A 20,114-nucleotide genomic window follows, 5' to 3' on the forward strand; every position below is an offset into this window, starting at 1 on the left:
GCAGGAGTTCCCACTGTGGCACAGCCCAACACTATTAGGGGCATCTCTGCAGCACTGGGACGCGGGTTTGATCCCCAGCTGGCACAGTGGGTTAAAGGATCCAGCGATTGGTAGGTCACAAATGTATCTGGGATTTGATCCTTGGCCCAGGAACTCCGTATGCCCGCGAGGCGGCCAAAAAAAAGGAAAAAACAAACAAACAAACTCCACTGAGCAGCTGCTTGAATAAGCTAAGGTGCTGGAAACCTGACCGCGTTGGGCCCCCAGTTCTGGGTTTGGCCCTCGCTCGCGGGTTGGACCCAAGAAGCCCTCACTAGCCCAGCAGATGGCGCCGGCGCCTGCAAGACACCTCCAGGCGCGCAGGGGGCGCTCTGGCCCAGGCTCTCTACCTCGCCTCTGTGACCCTTCCTTCCGCCCGCGGACCGACACTCTTCCTTAGAGCGCAGCTGCGCACGCGCCGGCTGTTAGTGTGTCGGGAGGATGGCGGCGTCTTCGAGCGGCGAGAAGGAGAAGGAGCGGTCGGGCGGCGGCGGTTTGGGAGCGGCGAGCGGCAACAGCACTCGCGAGCGGCTGCTTTCTGCGCTGGAAGACCTAGAGGTCTTGTCCAGGTGAGGCCGTCGCCTGGGGGCCTGGCTGGAGCTGGGCCGGGAGCATTGACTCAGGCTGGTTCCTGGGTCTCGGCGGGGAGGGCCGCACTCCGGGACTGCGGCGCGCGCTTCGGAGGCAGTGCGCGAGGGTCGTGGACGTAGGCCCGCAACCCTCGGGGACTCGCCGGCATTCCCGCCCCACCCCCATAGAGGACATTTTAATACTGCCAGTGACTCTGGAACCCCAGACTCTCAGAATCGTAGGGACCTTAGAGGTCGCCGGGAGAGTCGCTTCGTCCACCGGCCTTCGACAGACATGTAAGGAGCTCCTCCCGCCGGTCCCGCGCTGGGAGACGGTCCTGAGGGAGACTAGATACTGACGTAGACGAGCCCAGTGTCCGGGGTAGACAGACGTGTAAACAGTAACTGTGGCGCGGAGCCTGTTTGGATTGGAGGCTGCTGCAGCAGGGGCGCTAGGCGTCTGTCCCCCTTGTCGTCAGGGCAGGCTCCCTGGAGAAACGAATGCACTCTCTAGAGGAAGTTAATTCAGACTCTTTAGCTTAGAATGTCCAGCAAGGGCATTCATCCTGTTAATCCATCCTGTTGTCGCTGCACTTCTCAGCCCTCCAGTAATATCCTTTATTCCAGCCTCGGTGAACTGCTTCCCAGCTTCCTTTTCTTCAGTGCGTTTCCACTCCACCTCCAACCTGATTCATTTATCCTCCAGAATCCTGTTCAAGTGTCCCTTTTTCTGTAATCAACATTCTAAATCTTACTATATACAGGCACACCTTGTTACACTTTATTGCACTTTGCACATATTGCATTTTTTACAAATTGAAGGTTTGTGACAACCATGTGTCAATCAGGTCTGTTGGTACCATTTTTCCGTCAGCATTATTTTTAAATTAATGCTGTTTTCTTTAATGTATAATTGTTTTTTAGACATAATGCCATGGCACACTTAATAGACTACGGTATAGTGTAAACATAACTTTTATATGCACTGAAAAACCAAAAACTGAGTCACTTTATTGTGGTAGTCACATCATTGCATTGATGTGGAAAACTGAACCTGAAGTATCTCTGAGGTATGTCTGTAATTGTATTATCTGATCTACTAATAATTACATTTTTATCTTTGCTGTGAGTTCAGGCCTTGCCATACATGGCAAGCATTACTTACCAGATTCCTTGGTCAATGTGATACCAAATGATGTTTTAATATACTAAGTAACCTGATGCTAAAAATGTAAAAACACATAGACACCGGAAGTTAAATAGCTTATGTGTTTAATTCACTGTTTAGGCTATTAGATTGAAATACCTTGTAGTGACAAAAAGGACACGTGGAATTTTGGCGTCAGTACAGTGAACAAGGAACTCATGGGCATAAGACAGCAATCTTAATGTTTCCTCTGTGTAAATGTTCACACAGATTAATTCATGTGCTATTTCCTTCATGTTGATTCACTTCCTGGCTTGTGGAGAATTTGTCAGCTTCTTTAGTTAATCCTATCAGATGAATATCAGCATGATTTCTTAGTAAAAAGACCTTGGCGAGACTGAGTTCTCCGAGTATGAGGTTTTCAGTTAAATTATTCAAGTATCCGAGTTCCTGTCGTGACGCAGAGGAAAGGAATCTGACTATGAACCATGAGGTTGCGGGTTCGATCCCTGGCCTCCTCAGTGGGTTAAGGATCTGGTGTTGCCGTGAGCTGTGGTGTAGGTCGAATACATGGCTCAGATCCTGGTTGCTGTGGCTGTGGTGTAGGCCAGCGGCTACAGCTCTGATTCGACCCCTAGCCTGGGAACCTCCACATGCTGCAGGTGTGGCCCTAAAAAAACAAAAAATAAATAAATAGATAGGACCAACTGTCAGATGATGAGTGTAAAATTAGTCAAGTAAAAAATGTTCCTTATAATTTCTTCGTTTTGACCAACTATGTGATGTAGGTGGTAGCAATTAATTTTTCTATGAATATGTTGACTTTGTGAAGAAGTGATACCTCTTTTGGGAAGTAGTGGATGCTGGGTTTTGAGTAGAAATTGAAATTTGAAATATGATAATTTTAAATCTTTGCCTTGGTTTATTCGGTGAACTGTTACTTCTCACCCTTCTAATCTGGAACCCAGTAAATTCATTTCTTTTCTCTGCTTTACTTGCAGAGTAACCGTAGTATATATTTCATATTCACCAAGTTCAGGAACTGTTTCTAAACCTGCCCTTCCAGGATAACGGTCTTTGAGAATGTCTCTTGACACTGAACAACCCTGAAGTCAAATCTTTCCATCTTGCCTCTGGATTGATTGGCTCCTGGGTTGGGTATCTGAGGTGTGTTTACCTGATGCCCTCAGTACCTGGAGGAGTGCATATCCACATTTGATTCCTGATTTTTGAGTGTAGCATTATCTGTTTGATAAAGTGTATTTACCTACTGAAGTTTTGGATCTTCATTTAGATTTTCCTCAAGAACCTCAGTGTTTCAGAAACTTCTTCAGCTTTCCTGTTGCATCACTTGGGGTGCTGAGTTCTTCTGAAGTTCTTCTGTTTCCCATTGTCCACAAATGCCAAAAAGGCTTGGATTTCTCGTTAATTTGTATTCCTCATTGTAATCACCAGTACTACAGGATCTAGCCTCTGTGTGAGTTACACGTGTGTGGAAATGTGGGCAAGCCTTCTACTTGATAAGCCAGGAAATCGGCTGCTTCCTCTACAGCAACACAGGGCTCTCTTCCTCTCCTGTAACCAGGGACAGGGCGTGCAGGCTCCTTCAGCCTCCCTTCATCCTTGGGGAGGACAGGCTTCTACTTGGTCCACACAGCGAACAGCACTGAACCCACAGACCTCTCCCTCCTCGAGCTCCCCTGCCTAAGGCAAGCCCTTGTGGGGTTTTCTGTTGATTTAGTCTCCCAGATTCACAAGAAAGGCAGACGAAATCTCCTTCGACTTCTCCCACTGGGCCTCTGACCCCTGACCTCTGACCCCTGACCAGGGTTCCTTCCCCCCCTCAGAAACCAGCTTTTATTCAGACCAGGGCTTCTCAATGGTCACCATCTCATTAATGGTACAGAAAAGAGCTAATATAATGTGTTGTTTATAAAATGTCTACTTAATCCATTAGCAAGTCCTGTCAGCTCTGCTTCCAATATACATCCTAAATCCATCTGTTTCCACATTTCCATTACTGAAGCCTAGTGGCTAGGACTTACTCATCTGCCTGGGACACTACAAAAACTGTCTAACTTGATTCCTCTTCTTAGCCCTCTTACAACCTGATCTCTAGGTAGCTCAGCAGTTGTTTAAAAATGTAAATCAGGTCATTTCCCTTCCCTTTTATAAATGATCCAGTGGCTTCTCTTTGCACCTAGAATGAACTACTAATCCTTTACCCTGACCTGCAAGGCCCTGCACAGTCCAGCCCTCCCTCCCTTGTCCTTTCTTTCTTTCTTTAAATTTTTTTATTTTTATTTTTTTGGTCTTTCTGCCTTTTCTAGGGCCGCTCCTGAGGCATATGGAGGTTCCCAGGCTAGGGGTCTAATTGGAGCTGTAGCCGCTGCCTATGCCAGAGCCCAGCAATGTGGGATCCGAGCCGCATCTGCAGCCTACACCACAGCTCATGGCAACGCTGGATCCTTAACCCACTGAGCAAGGCCAGGGATCGAACTGGCAAGCTTATGGTTCCTAGTCGGATTCGTTAACCCCTGAGCTGTGATGGGAATTCCCCCATGTCCTTTTTTTTCTCCTTTCCCCCTGCCTATGGCATGCAGCAGTTCCTGGGCCAGGGATCAAACCCACACCACAGCAGTGACAATGCTGAGCCCTCAACCACTGGGCCATCAGGGAACTCCCCCTCTCTCTCCTTTATGTCCTGCTTCCTCGTGCCTGCTCTGTTCTAGCCACATTTCCTCAAACCCGCCTTTGGACCAATGAAGTAGCTGTGTTTTTTACCGAGCGTTCTTTTCTCATAGATTTCATGGCTGACTTATCTTGTTTAATTCTTGTTTTACTTCAGAGATATTCCCTTAGAGAAATCCTCCCTGACCACTCAGTGTAAGTCAGTGACACTCTCTGATAGGACTCTACTTAATTTTCTTCCTAACACTTATTGCTCTGATTTTACTTAAATATTTTCTTACTTTTATAACCCAAACGTCTAGAAAATGCCTGGCACATAATAGGCACCCAAGAAAATTTTCATTCCCATACCCAACTTTTTTCATACTAATTAATGCATACATAACAGTGGGGGAGGTGGTAGTGGAGAGGGTTAGGTCCATCCAGTAAAATAGCCCCAGGCCAGTGAGAGGAAGGTGCAAGTAGAAATATAAAGGTAAAAATGGCATGGCAGCCACGGAGAAGGTACAAACCCTGGAGCTGACTAGTAGTGTCAGGTAGCTGATTGTGAAGCTGTCCTCTCCTGGATAATTTTTTTTTTCTTTAGGGCCATACCCGCGGCATATGAAAGTTCCCAGGCTAGGAGTCCAGTTGGAGCTGCAGCTGCTGGCCTACACCACAGCCATAGCAATGGGGGGATCCCAGCCGAATCTGCAACCTACACTGCACCTCACGGCAACACTGGATCCTTAACCAGCTATGTGAGGCCAGGGATCAAACCTGCATCCTCATGGAGACTGTCAGGTTTTTAACCTGCTGAACCACAATGGAACTGCCTGGATAATTTCTGAATTAAGTCCCATCCATCAACAGTTTTGAAACTAATGTATAGGTATTACTGCTATTACATATTTTTCCCCTGATCATTCTACTATTGGCATATTTAAAAAATGAGCATTCTAGAAATATATGATTTATAATGTGTATTCTTAGCTGATACCTCTTTGGTTAATTTAAAAATTTGCAGGCCAGAAGTTCTCTGCCACAGCTGCTCAGTTCGGCCCTTATAGTGGGAAAGCAGCAGCCCTAAGCAGCGTGTAAATGAAGGAGCCTGACTGTCTTCCAAGAGAAGTTATCTGCAAAAACCAGAGATGTGCTGGATTAGGCCTCTGGACCCCTTACGCAGGTGTTTTTCTTGCATAAGCACTCACAGTGCATTGTCTGCAGTTTCTACTTTGGTTTTTTTAAAGGTGAAATGAGAACTTCGACACTGACCCTGCAGTCTCAGGGAAGGCTCTTGCTGAGTTTTTATGGCTTGCCTTCCCCCAGTTCATTATAGTTACCCTTTGCAAACCTCTGCTGAGATTTTTATAGAATCAGTTCTTCCTACTCACAATCATACTTCATTGGTATTTATGTAATCGACATTAGTTCATATAATTACAGTTATAAGTAAAACTCGAGTAAATGGCTCTGGTAACAAACACACCTGAGTCTTGGTGAGAATGCACGCTTACTGGTGAGAGCTCAAGTCCACAGTCAGAGGGGCCTGTGAGGCAGTAGGTCTGAGTACTCAGCTTGCTGTGGGTACCGTGAATCCAGCAACTCAGGTGGAGATCAGGGAAGAGAGCAGAGCCTCTGTTGTATTTACCTTGCACACTTTTTTGGTTTTGTTTTCTAGAGAACTTATAGAAATGCTGGCAATTTCGAGAAACCAAAAGTTGTTACAATCTGGAGAGGAGAACCAGGTAAGTGGTTTCTTTTTGAATTAAAAACAAAAACCTCCAACATTGCTGCAGTTTTCCTGTTTATATTTACTTTGAGAAATAATTTACTAATATTAAATTATTAATTGTAACTTTTAAAGTGATACTTTCTTTGCATCATTTATGTCAGATATAACTGACATTTAACATTGTATTAGTTTAAGATGTATATCATAATGATTTAATGTCATTGCAGAATGATTGTCATAGTAAGTTTAGTCACCTTACGTAAATTTTTTTCTTATAATAAGAACTTTTCAAATTGCAGGGGAAGTGGCACCTTTTCATGTACCCATTGGTAATTTGTATGTCTTCACGAAAATATCTATTTTAAAAGAACTTTTAAAGTCAGTAAGATTTACTCTCAGCAACTTTCAAATTTACAATACTGTATTCTAAATTACAGTCACCATGCTTACACTACATTTCCAGAACTTAATTAATCTTATTGCCGGGAGTTTGTACCTTTTGACCACTTCATCCATTTTGCTGCCTTCCCCCTGGCTTCCAGCAACCATCAGTCTGATCTTTTTTCTCTGTTTGGCTCTTCTAGATTCCACATATGAAGTCATACAGTATTTGTCTTTCTCTGCCTAACTTATTTAACATAGTATCCTCAAGGTCCATCCATGTTATCCCAGATGCCAAGATCTCCTTCTCGTATGTGGCTGAATAATGATATTCCTCTGTGTGTGTGTGTGTGTAGATCTACACATTTCTTTGTCCATTGATCCACTGATGGACACTAAGATTGTTTCCCTGTCTTGGCTGTTGTAAATAATGCTGCATTAAACATGGAGGTGCAGATATTTTTTCAAAATAGTGACTTGAGTTCCTTTGTGGCACAGCGGGTTAGGTATCTGGTATTGTCACTGCAGTGGCCCGGAGTTGCTGCTGTGGTATGGGTTCAATCCCTGGCCCAGAAACTTTCTCATGCTGCAGGTATGGCCAAAACAATAAAATAAAAAAAAAATAGTGGTTTCATTTCTTTGGATAAATACTCAGGAGTAGAATTTCTGGACCATATGGTAGTTCTGTTTTTAATTTTTTAAGTAATCTCTACCTTTAATGGAAGGTTTTCTGTGGTAGTTGCACTAATTTAGATTCCCACCAACAATAGGACTAAGGGTTCTGTTCTCCCCACATCCTCTCCAACACTTATCTCTTGTCTTTCTGATGATGGTTTTAACTGGTGCAGTGGTCTTTTTTTTTTATGATTTTTATTTTTTCCATTATAGTTGGTTTACAGTGTACAATTTCTACTGTACAGCAAAGTGACCCAGTCAAACATACGTATATGTACATTTTTTTTCTGACGTTATCCTCCACCATGTTCCATCGCGAGTGACTAGATACAGTCCTCTTCTAGACAGCAGGATCTCCTTGCTCATCCATTCCAAAGGCAGCAGTTACAGTGCAGTGGTTTCGATTTGCATTTCCCTGATGATTAGCAATACTGAGTACCTTTTCATGTGTTTTTGGCTATTTGTGTATCTTTGGAGAATTGTCTATTCAGTTCCTGGTGTCAACTAAAATCATCTCAAATAAATTATATCTTCCCTGGGAAATGAATAAACCTGCTTATTTTGGCATATTGCTAGTTTTGAAAGATTTGTTCTATTTTGTATGAAAGAATAGCATATAATTAGAAAAAATAGATAATCTTGATGTTAATTGGTTTTCTAAAATAATCATAGGCTATTTTTATTCGTAGCAATGATTAGAAATAATACTTAGGAGGTATTAAAATTTTACAGACTAGTCAGTTCACATGTGGATTCTTTGTTTTATTGGAATGTAGTTTTTCAGTATTCTGTTATCTGCTTTAATCAGCTATTATCTGACAGGTCCTGGAGTTGTTAATTCACAGAGATGGGGAATTTCAAGAACTAATGAAATTAGCACTTAATCAGGGGAAAATTCATCATGAAATGCAACTTTTAGAAAAAGAAGTAGAAAAGAGAGACAGTGATATTCAGCAACTACAAAAACAGCTAAAGGAAGCAGAACAGATACTGGTAAGTGGGTAAAGACTGTTTCTTTTTTTTTTTTTTTTTGTCTTTTTTTTTTTTTTTTTTGCCATTTCTTGGGCCACTCCTGTGGCATATGGAGGTTCCCAGGCTAGGGGTCGAATTGGAGCTGTAAGCTGCCAGCCTACGCCAGAGCCACAGCAACGCAGGATCCGAGCCGCGTCTGTGACCTACACCACAGCTCACGGCAACGCCGGAACCTTGACCCACTGAGCAAGGGCAGGGATCGAACCCGCAACCTCATGGTTCCTAGTCGGATTCATTAACCACTGCGCCACGAAGGGAACTCCGAGACTGTTTCTTAATGGAAAAAGGGGTATTACTTACTCTCTGAAAAATAAATCTTTTATCAGTATTTTGAAGTGGTAGAAAAACTTGAATTTCCAAGTCTAAAAGTGACAACTACTTTCAGAGAGTCTCTGTTACGTATTACTTTTTCATTATTTTCATTATTTAGTTATTTAAAGATTTCTTAAGATTAAATTAATAGAAATGAGAAGTTTTATTTGTATCTTGTCCTGATGTAAATTTTCATTTATTAATATTGTAAATCTTTACTTCAATTTTAGAAATATCTTGAAATCAGTAAAAATACATACCAGTTTTGTAACTTGATTAAAATTAACATCAGTTTATTTATTTTAGTCTTCCATCCCAAACTGAATGGAATTTGGATTTATGTCAAGGACTCCAGTTTTTCCATTCTTGTTCTTGGCTACTATTTCAAAGAGACAGTTAATTTGCTATTATTTGCTCAGTTTTTTTTTTTTTTTACTAAATACTAACTAATGCAATTGTTATTTGGTGATATTGCATGAAGAGTGGAGCTTGATTCTCATATGGACCAGACATTGCTGGCTATTCTCTAGATTAGATCTTCAAAAGTGTTGTTATTGAGTTAAAGACTGAACACAAAGACCATAAAAGACTGAATTTTGTGTTTTAGATAATAGCAACTAACATTTATTAAGAGCACTTGTGCACCAGGGCCTGTGCTTTTGCATTTTTATTTGTATTATCTCAATCTTCTTAACAATTACATGAGGTCAGTATCATTACTCTGTTTCACAGAAGGAGAAATTATGATTTTAAATGAATACCTACCTTGCCCAAGAGGGTAAAAGTAGAGAGATGGAACTTAAACCTAGATCTCTCTGACTCCATACCCCCCCCTTTTTTAGGGCTACACCCACAGTATGTGGAGGTTCCCAGGCTAGGGGTTGAATCAGAGCTATAGCTGCCGGCCTACACTACAGCTCACGGCAATGCTGGATCCTTAACCCACTGAGCGAGGCCAGGGATCGCACCCGCAACCTCATGGTTTATAGTCGGATTTGTTCCCACTGCGCCACAACGGGAACTCCTCTGACTCCATACTCTTACCCACTGTGTCATAGTGCTAAGTTAACTTCATTTTACCCTTAGTTAGCCTTTGCCCAGGGGTTGGTGGGTGAAGGAGTTCACTATTAGTCATTAAGTATGGAGGTAAGGTAACATATAAATGAATGAGACGATCAGTCCAAGAATGTATCTTGTAAACTAGGGAAAAAAGTGTCTTTGGTACTGGTCGCAAGAATAGGGTGCTTTGGAGGTGGTACGTGGTCTGTTTTCTGCATGCTTATGGTAGAAGACAAAGGAAAAATGGTATTAAACAATCTAATTTACATTTTGTTTCTAACCACTAGTTTGTGAATGGAGACTACCTCATGAGTATAATGTTTATTTTTTTTTTCTCTTGACTATATAACTTAGGTAAATGCTATCCAAGTGGTGTTTCATAAATGACAAGGAATTCCTGTTGTGGCTCAGGGCGTTAAGAACCCAGCTAGTATCCTTGAGGATGCGGGTTTGATCCCTGGCCTTGCTCAGTGGGTTATGGATCCTGCACTGATGGGAGCTGCGGCATAGGTCTCAGACGCGGCTCCCATCTGGTGTGGTTGTGGCTGTGGTGTAGGCCCGCAGCTCCAACTCCAGTTCAACCCCTAGCCTGAGAACTTCCATATGCTGATGGTGTGGCCATAAAAAGGAAAAAAAAAGACAAATTGTGGGGCTTTCCCAAATTTTGCGTATTGTTCCTCTGTGATAAATGGTTTTGTGAATTAAGCCAAAAACTGGGCTTGGTATAGTCTTGAATAATCCATATTTCTTTTTTTAATGTTTAATTAATTAGGCAACAGCTGTTTACCAAGCAAAAGAGAAACTCAAGTCAATAGAAAAAGCAAGAAAAGGTTAGTATGGTGGGAACACTGAATGACTTTCTGAAAAATCCAAGAGACTGACTCTGAGAGTGTTACTGGTAATCATCTGCTGCTGTTGAAAAAGCTTCAGTAAATTCTCACTGTGAAGTGCCTCCTGTGTCACAGTGCTGTGCTGGGCATTGCTAGGGAACCCCTTCCTGTTGTAAGAAGCAATAATGCAGGTTATGGCTATTACCCAAATGTGCACTAGAGACAATGGGTTTTTTAAATTTTGGGGAGAAAATATGGGCTGGAAGCAAATGGGATTTGAGTTGGATCTTGAAAGACAGGACAGAGAATGAAAGAGAGCATCCACTGGACAGCTGGAGTGGGCTAGGTATGGCCGTGAAGTCAGAACTAGGTATGGCTTTGTGATGTGCACACATTTAGTGGTGGTTCTGGAAGCTCAGCATGCCTTCTTATCCTGTTCTGCTTCTTTCTTTAAAAGGCTTCAATTTTGGATCTTTTAGTTTGCACACTAAAAGTTACAATTATAATGAAAACTTCGGTTACTTGCTTTTAATGATATGTAGGTATGATTTACATCTAACTTTCCTATTTTAGATTAACTACTGTTAATGTTTGGTCTGTGCTCTTCCAGATTTTTCTTAGATGTATAATAGATGTGTAACAAGAACAATACAAAAACATAGGTACATATGTTCTACAATAAAAGCCAGGTCATGCTATACATATTATTTAGTAGCTTACTTTTTCCATCTAATGAATGTATTGTAAAACCTTTCTACATAGATCCTCTTAGGGTTTTAGGGTCAGTAAGCAAATAGTCAAGTGGTGTAGGGAGCTCTCATTTTTAACAATATACATATTATCATTAGGGACGGAAGGGAACACAGATTGTCCTGTTTTCAGGTAATTTATGACTGTGATGTGCTTTCATGAACTTGTATGTTTACTAGACAGAAACACTGTAGCTTTCCGCTCTTGACTCCGCAGGTGCTATCTCCTCTGAAGAAATCATTAAGTACGCACATAGGATTAGTGCAAGTAACGCTGTGTGCGCCCCACTGACCTGGGTCCCAGGTAAAACGAATTCTCTTTTTAGCAGATATATGTGGTTGGAAAATTCTTAGGTGATTGTACACAAAAATAGGAAAAAATATTTAAATAGAGGATGCATTTATCCTTAGAAATATGTGACATATTTCTAAATCTTTAGTGTCTCATAAGTGATGATATAGGCGATGGGTTTTATGAGTTTGGTTCTTCAGAAAGCTATGGACACTAGAACTGTTTCCTTCCTTTTGTAAAAAAAAAAAAAAGTTGATAATTTAAAAAATACAGAAGAATATGTGATTCTAAAGCTATGGATTTGTTTATTCATTTATTTTATTTAATTTTTGGTCTTTTTAGGGTCGAACCTGCAGCACACGGAAGTTCTCAGGCTAGGGGTCGAATTGGAGCTGGAAGCTGCCAGCCTATACCAAGCTCACAGCAACACCAGATCCTTGACCTACTGAGCAAGGCCAGGGATCAAACCCGAGTCCTCATGGATACCAGTTAGGTTTGTTACTGCTTAGCCACAGTGGGAACTCCCTAAAGCTGTAGATTTATATGCCTGTAAAACCCAGGCTGGCTAAAAGCCAGCTTTCAACTCAGTAGGATTTCTACAAGGATTCTAGCCTGGGAAACGGTCTCAACTTGTGGGTGATAAAGATGAAACACTAGACACCCAATGGCAGACACACAGGACTGGAAAGAGCTGGAGTAGTCAGCAGCAGCAGAGAGGAACAGACTGCACGTAGAGTGACAGGAGATAAAACATTTCTACACCAGAGACCTAAGGGGGAGCCACAGCCTTGTGGGAGGAATGGAAGGGAGTCACCCCGATGCGGGTGTTCACCACACCCTAAGCACTAGGGTGGCTACAGCTTTTGAGGGTAACCTGGAGTTGGGGAGAAAACATGACCAAAAAGTTGGTCCAAATCTGGCCAAGTTTTCATCAGCCCAAAAGTACTGTGTGTTTTCATGACTGGGAATGAACAGTTTTGGCTCCCGATACCACACTAGGAAGTTATAGGAATTAGAATTAGTCTTTTAAGTGACAAGAGCATAGAGGCAGAGAAAGGTTTTAATTGAGAAGAATCAAGATTATAATTTTCTTTATCATTTTGGAATGTTTGCTAAAATGATAGACTTTTTTACATAGAGTATATTATTGTGAAGATATAAAGAAGAAATAAAAATGCATGCATTTAAAATTTTACTGTTACGTTCTTAATAACAATTGATGATGGCCTTCACATTCCAAAATGGAAAATGTGGCTTGAGTTTTTTATAGTGAACCAAGGAGAATTAATATTTTAGAGAAGGTGTTTGTGCATATTTTTTGTATGTGATTGACTTAAAAACACTATTTTTTAGGGGACCCACGGAGACCATACCCTACTGATTTGGAGATGAGAAGTGGATTACTGGGTCAAATGAATAATCCTTCCACTAATGGAGTGAACGGTCATTTACCAGGAGACGCACTTGCAGCAGGCAGGCTGCCAGGTAAGTTACCAGAATAAGGCTTTCACACTTGTTTTTGTAGACGTCATGATGACGACAGATATACGGCTGTTGAACAAGTTTGAGGGTCTGGACCCAGCTCATTTTAGTAGCTAGGTTCTCCAACTGCTCTCTACTTTCTAACAGCTTAAAGATTGTTCAAAATGGAGGTTATTATGAAGTTAGAAGAAACTGAATTTTTTTCTCATTTATTAATGTGTCATTTTCCTCCGGCATTAGACTTCTCAGTAACTAAGCCCTAAACTTAGCTTTTTAAAATGAAACATGCTTTATAAACAGAGTAAGATGTATGTTCAGTTTAAAGAATACCAAGTGAACACTCTTATGAATAACCCTCAAATTAACAAAGTGAATAACAAAGCTTTTTATGGACTTTTTTGTAACTAAATAGAATGTCATTTTTGTGAGACTCATACTGAGCTTCACCCTTCCTCAGGCTTCACATACAGGTTTGTACTGTTGTTATATTTTACGTTCCCTATCTTTCTTTTTTTTTTTGGCGACTTGTTTTATTTTTGACCTGGCAGAATATTTTTAAAGTTTTTTTTAAAACCATGAAAAAATTGCTTTTTTGAGCAATTACTTTTAGTATTTTACATATTTCGTTTATTCCCGTTTTTTGTTTGTTATTTCTTTTAGGGCCACACCTGTGGCATATGGAGTTTCCCAGGGGTCTAGCGGCTGGTCCACACGCACAGATCTGAGCTGTGTCTGTGACCTACACCACAGCTTATGGCAATGCCAGATCCTTAACCTGCTGAGCAAGGCCAGGGAACGAACAAGCAACCTCATGGTTCCTAGTTGGATTCGTTTCCACTGTGCCATGACGGGAACTCCCCCCTGTATTTTTAACGTTGTTATAAATGCTCTAGATAATGCATGACATTTCATTGTAAGGCTGTCCCTCTGTTACTAAAAATGCTTTTTATAAGCACCATTTTTGTTAATTATTCAAGGTGTAAACTGAGAACTCATTGGGCATTAGTTTCCCTTGGAATCACATTTTTCATTGTGACTATACCGTATCATATGACATAAGCCACTCACAATCCAGGCAGGAGGCAGAAACCACACTAGCAATATGAACAAGGAGAATTTAAAGAATTACTGACTAGTAACAATACACTAACTACTGGATGGTAAAGAGAACTGTATTTTTTTGGTCTGTTTTTAGGGCTGCATTTGGAGCATTTAGCAGCATATGGAGGTTCCCAGGCTAGGGGTTGAATCTGAGCTGTAGCTGCTGGCCTATACCACAGCCGTACCAGATCTGAGCTGAGTCTGCGACCTACACCACAGCTCACAGCAACACTGAATCCTTAACCCACTGAGTGAGGCCAGGGATTGAACCTGTATCCTCATGGATACTAGTCAGATTCGTTTTCTCTGGGCCATGACGGGAACTCCAAGAACTGTATTTTTCAAATGCAGTAATAATAGATACAGGGCCCCTTTTTTAGTATAGTACATATATTAGCTGTTTATATCACGAGGGAATATATGGAGAGTAGTATATATGACCTATTATATGTGCTTAAATATATACAGACATATGAAATATTTGGAAATTGTGAATGTCTTGTAAAAGGAAAATTAATGGCAGTTGACTATGAATAGTGGCTATAGTAAAGTGTGATTTAAAAAAAAATAAACAGATTGTGGTTACTAAAACATCACATTTTTCCTTGATATATTTGATCTTTCATTAATTTGGTCAAATGTGTATTTAGACTTCAGCCTTAAAAATTTACTTCATTTTATTTGCATGAAGGAAAGAGTAACTAAGAAGTAAATTGAGTTGAAATGTTCTCACATGGGCTTTCTTTTCTTCAGATGTTCTTGCCCCCCAGTATCCGTGGCAGTCAAATGATATGGCAATGAATATGTTACCACCAAATCACAGTAATGACTTTTTGTTGGAGCCTCCAGGGCACAATAAAGAAAATGAAGATGACGTAGAGGTCATGTCAACAGACTCCTCAAGCAGTAGCAGTGACTCTGATTAAAGAAAATGTGACAAAAAAAGCATACAGAATTGAATATTATAGAAATCGGCTTCTTAAACAGCAGCAAACCTTTAAAAGCCAGGTGATACTGTAGTGAAAGTGTGCCATCGTTAAAAATTATTGTGGACTTTTTGAAGCCAAAAATCATGGTTTCGTTTCTGAACCACTAGGGGAATAGAGAAAAACAAAATTTACCGTTGGAATAAAAAGATTAGTCAGTTCAGTGCCATCTTAGTTGGAGTTGTACATAGTAGTTCTGGAAATAAGATTTGAGGGACATGACCCATGTACATCACTAATAGACCTCTTGTTATTATGAAAAGCGTAAACAAAAGGCAGTAGATCGCTGAAAATGCAACATAGCTCAGAGTAACAGAAAACTCATTTGAAAGTGAAGGCTGTTAGCTTTTGTCACAGGAGAACTTGCCTCAATTTGTACTGTTTGTAATTACTGTATTTTTTGTAAATAAATACACTTGTTTGGAATTTTACCACTGTATCTCAAATCAAATTGTTGTGTACATGCTTACCTGGTTATCTGTACATCTTTATAACCACTCATCCAAAACCCTTGGGTCTCAATGTTTCCTAGAATTTGGGTTTTAAAAAATACTCTGGGAGTTCCTGTTGTGGCTCAGTGGAAAGGAATCTAACTAGGAACTATGAAGTTGCGGGTTTGATCCCTGGCTTCATTCAGTGGGTTAAGCATCTGGTGGTGTTGTGAGTTGTGGTGTAGGTTGCAGTTGCAGCTCAGATCTGACATTGCTGTGGTATAGGCCAATGGCTACAGCTCTGATTAGACCCATAGCTGGGAACTTCCACATGCAGCCCTAAAAAGCAAAAAAAAAAAAAAACTCTGGAAAGTTAACAGGAGATATATATATCGTATGTTATATAATGAAGAGTCATCTTATAAATTAAGCACATTTAACTTTCATATTCAGGTATATTTCACATACACATTATTTTTTTTTCCTGTCTGCTCTGGCATAGGGAAGTTCCCAGGCTAGGGGTCAAATTGGAGCTGCAGCTGAGGCCTACACCACAGCCACAGCAACACTGGATCTGAGCCGTTATCTGCAACTTACACCACAGCTTACAGAAACACTGGGTCCTTAACCCATTAAGAGAGGCCAGGGATTGAACCTGTATCCTCATGGACACTAGTTAGGTTCTTAATCTGCTGAGCCACAATGGGAACTCTAGAAATACAGATTACTGTAAAAAGGAACTAGGAACTACAAAGAGAAACCAAGAAAAACTGGAAAACTCATTGGCCAAGATGAAAGCTGAAAACGAATAACTAGCACAAGAGCAAATTATTCAATGCAGAAGAACAAGTAAGTGATCTGGAAGACAGAAAAATGGAAATCATCCAATCAGAGCAGTAGGAAGAAAGCAAAATTGAAAAAAAAAAACGAAATCAATGTAAGGAACCTATGGGATAATATAAAGTGTGCCAATCTATGTATAAGGATCCCAGGAGAAGAAAGAAATAAGGGGATGGAAATGTATTTGAAGAAATCATGGCTGAAAACATCCCAAACCAAAAGAAGGAAACATATCTAGCTAAGGAAGTGCAGAGGGTCCCAAACCCGCATCAAGGCATATTATAATTAATGTGGCAAAAGTTAAAGGGAAGATTCTAAAGGCAGCAAGAGAAAAAACACAGTTGATTACAAGGGAATGCCCCTAAGGCTATCAGCTGATTTCTCCACAGAAACCCTGCAGGCTAGAAGGAGTGGCAAGATACATATTCAAAGCCCTGAAAAGGAAAAACCTGCAACTAGGATACTCTACCCAGCAAGATTATCGTTTAGAACAGAAAGAATTTCTCAGACAAGCAAAAAGTAAAAGAATACAGGATTACTAAACTATCCTAAAGGAGATAGTGAAAGGTCTTCTCTAAAGAGAAAAGAAGCAACAATCCATAGGAAAGAGAATATCACAGTTGGAAGGTAAGTTAAATACGCCAGTACACAGATTTAAAAAAATCAAAAAATTTCTCTGAAAGCGATAATCACAGTCAACAACAAAAGGATGAACATGAAGATGTAAAAGAGGACATCAAAATCATAAAATGTAGGAGAGGAGACTAAGAAAAATGTAGATTTTCTCCCAAAGGTGTTTGAGCTTTTATGACCACCAGTCTAAAGCAGTTTGATATAGGAACAGATTAACATACTTGAGAAACAGGGTGACCAGAAATCAAACACACAGATTCACAAAAACCATAAACAAAAGGGAACACAAGCATAAAATAAAATGAAAGCATCACACCACAAAAAATCATGAAACCACAAAAGGAAAACAAGGGACAAAGAAATATAAAATCAATGGGAAAACAAGACTTAAAATAGCAATACATACATATCTATCAATAATTAACCTTCAATGTCAATGGACTAAATACTAAACGGACACAGAGCGGTTGACTAGATTAAAAAACAAGAGACTACAATATGCTGCTTACAGAGACCCACTTTAGGGCAAAGGACACATATAAACAAAGTGACAAGATGGAGAAAGATTTTCATACAAATGACAAGAAAGCAGGATTCTCAATACTCTTCAGACAAAACAGATTTTAAAACAAAAGCTATAGGAGTTACCGTTGTGGCGCAGTGGTTAACGAATCCAACTGGGAACCATGAGGTTGCGGGTTCGGTCCCTGCCCTTGCTCAGTGGGTTAACGATCCAGCGTTGCTGTGAGCTGTGGTGTAGGTTGCAGACGCGGCTCAGATCCCACGTTGCTGTGGCTCTGGCGTAGGCCAGTGGCTGCGGCTCCGATTCAACCCCTAGCCTGGGAACCTCCATATGCCGCAAGAGCGGCCCAGAAATGGCAAAAAGACAAAACAAAACAAAACAAAAAGCTATAAAGAAGGTCACTGTTTAATGATAAATGGATCAATACAAGAACAGGGTACTACACACATCAACATATATGTGCCCAATACAGGAGCACCCCAAAACAAAACAAATACTAATGGACATAAAGGGAGAAACTGACAGTAATTCAATAATAGAGTTTAACACTTCACTCATCACTGGACAGCTACTAACAGATTTAACTTGTATTTTCAGACCACTGCATCCACAAAAAAACATTCTTTTCAACTGCACATGGAACATTGTCTAGGACTGACCACATACTAGGACACAAAAGAAGCCTCAACAAATTTAACAATATAGAAATTACTTCAAGCATCTTTCCTGATTACAATGGTTTGAAACTAGAAATCAACCACAGAAGAAGAAATGAGACAAAAAAATTACATGGAGGAGTTCCCGTCATGGCGCAGTGGTGAACAAATCCGACTAGGAACCATGATGTTGTGGGTTCGATCCCTGGCCTTGCTCAGTGGGTTAAGGATCCGGCATTGCTGTGAGCTGTGTTGTAGGTCGCAGATGTGGCTTGGATCCCATGTTGCTGTGACTCTGGCTTAGGCCCGTGGCTACAGCTCCAATTAGACCCCTCGCCTGGGAACTTCCATATGCCACTGGTTTGGCCTTAAAATGACAAAACAAAAAAACAAAAACAACAACAAAAAAAATCATATACCACAACCAAGTTGGATTTATCCCAGAATTACAAGGATGGATGGCTCAACATATACAAATCAGTCAATGTGATACAACACATTCACAAATGAAAAGACAAAAACCACATGATCATCTCAACAGATACAGAAAAAACATTTGGTAAAATTCAACATCCATTCATGATAAAAAAAAAACCCATGAAACTAGTAGCTATAGAGGGAACACAGCTCAATATAATAAAAGCTATCCATGACAAACCCAGAGTCAATATACTACTCAACAGTGAAAAGCTGAAGCCTTCCACCTAAATTCTGGATCAAAAAAGGATATCCATTCTCACCACTTTGACTCAAATAGTATTGGAAGTCCCATAGCAATTAGACAAGAAATAAAATACTTAGGAATAAAGCTCACTGAGGAGGTGAAAGACGTATATGCTGAGAAAAACAAAACAGTAATAAAGGAAACTGATGACAATCCAAAGAAATGGAAAGAGATCTACAGATTGAATGCAATCCCTATCAAATTACCCATGACATTTTTTTACATAACTAGAACAGATTATCCAAAAATTTATATGGAACCATAAAAGACCAAGAATTTCCAAAGCAATCCTGAGGGAAGGAAAACAAAACAAAACAAAGCCAGAGGCATAACTCTCATAGACTTCAGACTATACTACAAAGCTATGGTACTCAAGACAGTGTGGTACTGGTACTAAAACAGACACATGGATCAATAGAACAGAATAGAAAGCCCAATAATAAACCCACACACCTGTGGTCAACTAATTTTTGACAAGGCAAGAATATAGAATGGGAAAAAGTCCCTTCAGTAATTGGTGCTGGGAAATTTGGACAGCTGCATGTAATCAATGAAGTTAGAACACACCCTCTTACTATATACAAAAATCAACTTAAAATGGCTTAAAGACTTAAATTTGATATGAAACTATAAACCTCCTACAAGAGAACATAGGCAAAACATTCTCTGACATCAACCATACAAATGTTTTCTTAGGTCAGTTTCCCAAGGCAATATAAAAAAAAATAATAAAAATAAACCGGAGTTCCTGTTGTGGTGCAGGGGTTAATGAATCCCACTAGGAACAATGAGGTTGTGGGTTCGATCCCTGCCCTTGCTCAGTGGGTTAACGATCTGGTGTTGCCATGAGCTGTGGTGTAGGTTGCAGATGCAGCTTGGATCCCACGTTGCTGTGGCTCTGGTGTAGGCCGGCAGCTACAGCTCCGATTAGACCCCTAGCCTGGGAACCTCCATATGCCACGGGAGCAGCCCAAGAAAAGGCAAAAAGACAAAATAAATACATAAATAAATAAAAACAAACCAATGGGACCTAATTAAACTCAGAAGATTTTACAAAGCAAAGGAAACCATTAAAAATAGATAAATAAATAAATAAATAACCCCCCCCCAAAGACAACCTATGGAATGGGAGAAAAAAGTTGCAAATGATGCAACTACAAGGGCCTAATTTCCAAAATATATGAATAGCTCATAAAGCTCAATATCAAAAAAAAAAAAAACCCAATCAGAAAATAGGCAGAAGATCTG

At 40.4% G+C, this 20,114-nt stretch overlaps 1 protein-coding gene across 1 annotated transcript; it reads left to right on the forward strand.

Moving 5' to 3' along the window:
• Positions 433-15,490, forward strand: MED4 (mediator complex subunit 4). Its single transcript, XM_013978727.2, has 7 exons — positions 433-608; positions 6,107-6,173; positions 8,039-8,209; positions 10,392-10,449; positions 11,416-11,502; positions 12,844-12,975; positions 14,827-15,490. Exons 1-7 carry the CDS (start codon positions 481-483, stop codon positions 14,997-14,999), a joined length of 816 nt encoding a protein of 271 aa, XP_013834181.1. The 5' UTR covers positions 433-480; the 3' UTR covers positions 15,000-15,490.

The sequence above is a fragment of the Sus scrofa genome, chromosome 11 (assembly GCF_000003025.6).
Source record: "Sus scrofa isolate TJ Tabasco breed Duroc chromosome 11, Sscrofa11.1, whole genome shotgun sequence".
NCBI lineage: Eukaryota > Metazoa > Chordata > Mammalia > Artiodactyla > Suidae > Sus > Sus scrofa.

Coding starts and splice junctions, on each gene's coding strand:
- MED4 (XM_013978727.2), top strand. CDS start 481: ATGGCGGCGTCTTCGAGCGGCGAGAAGGAGAAGGAGCGGTCGGGCGGC. Junction 609..6,106: donor GACCTAGAGGTCTTGTCCAG/GTGAGGCCGTCG, acceptor TTTGTTTTCTAG/AGAACTTATAGAAATGCTGG. Junction 11,503..12,843: donor CCCACTGACCTGGGTCCCAG/GTAAAACGAATT, acceptor ACTATTTTTTAG/GGGACCCACGGAGACCATAC.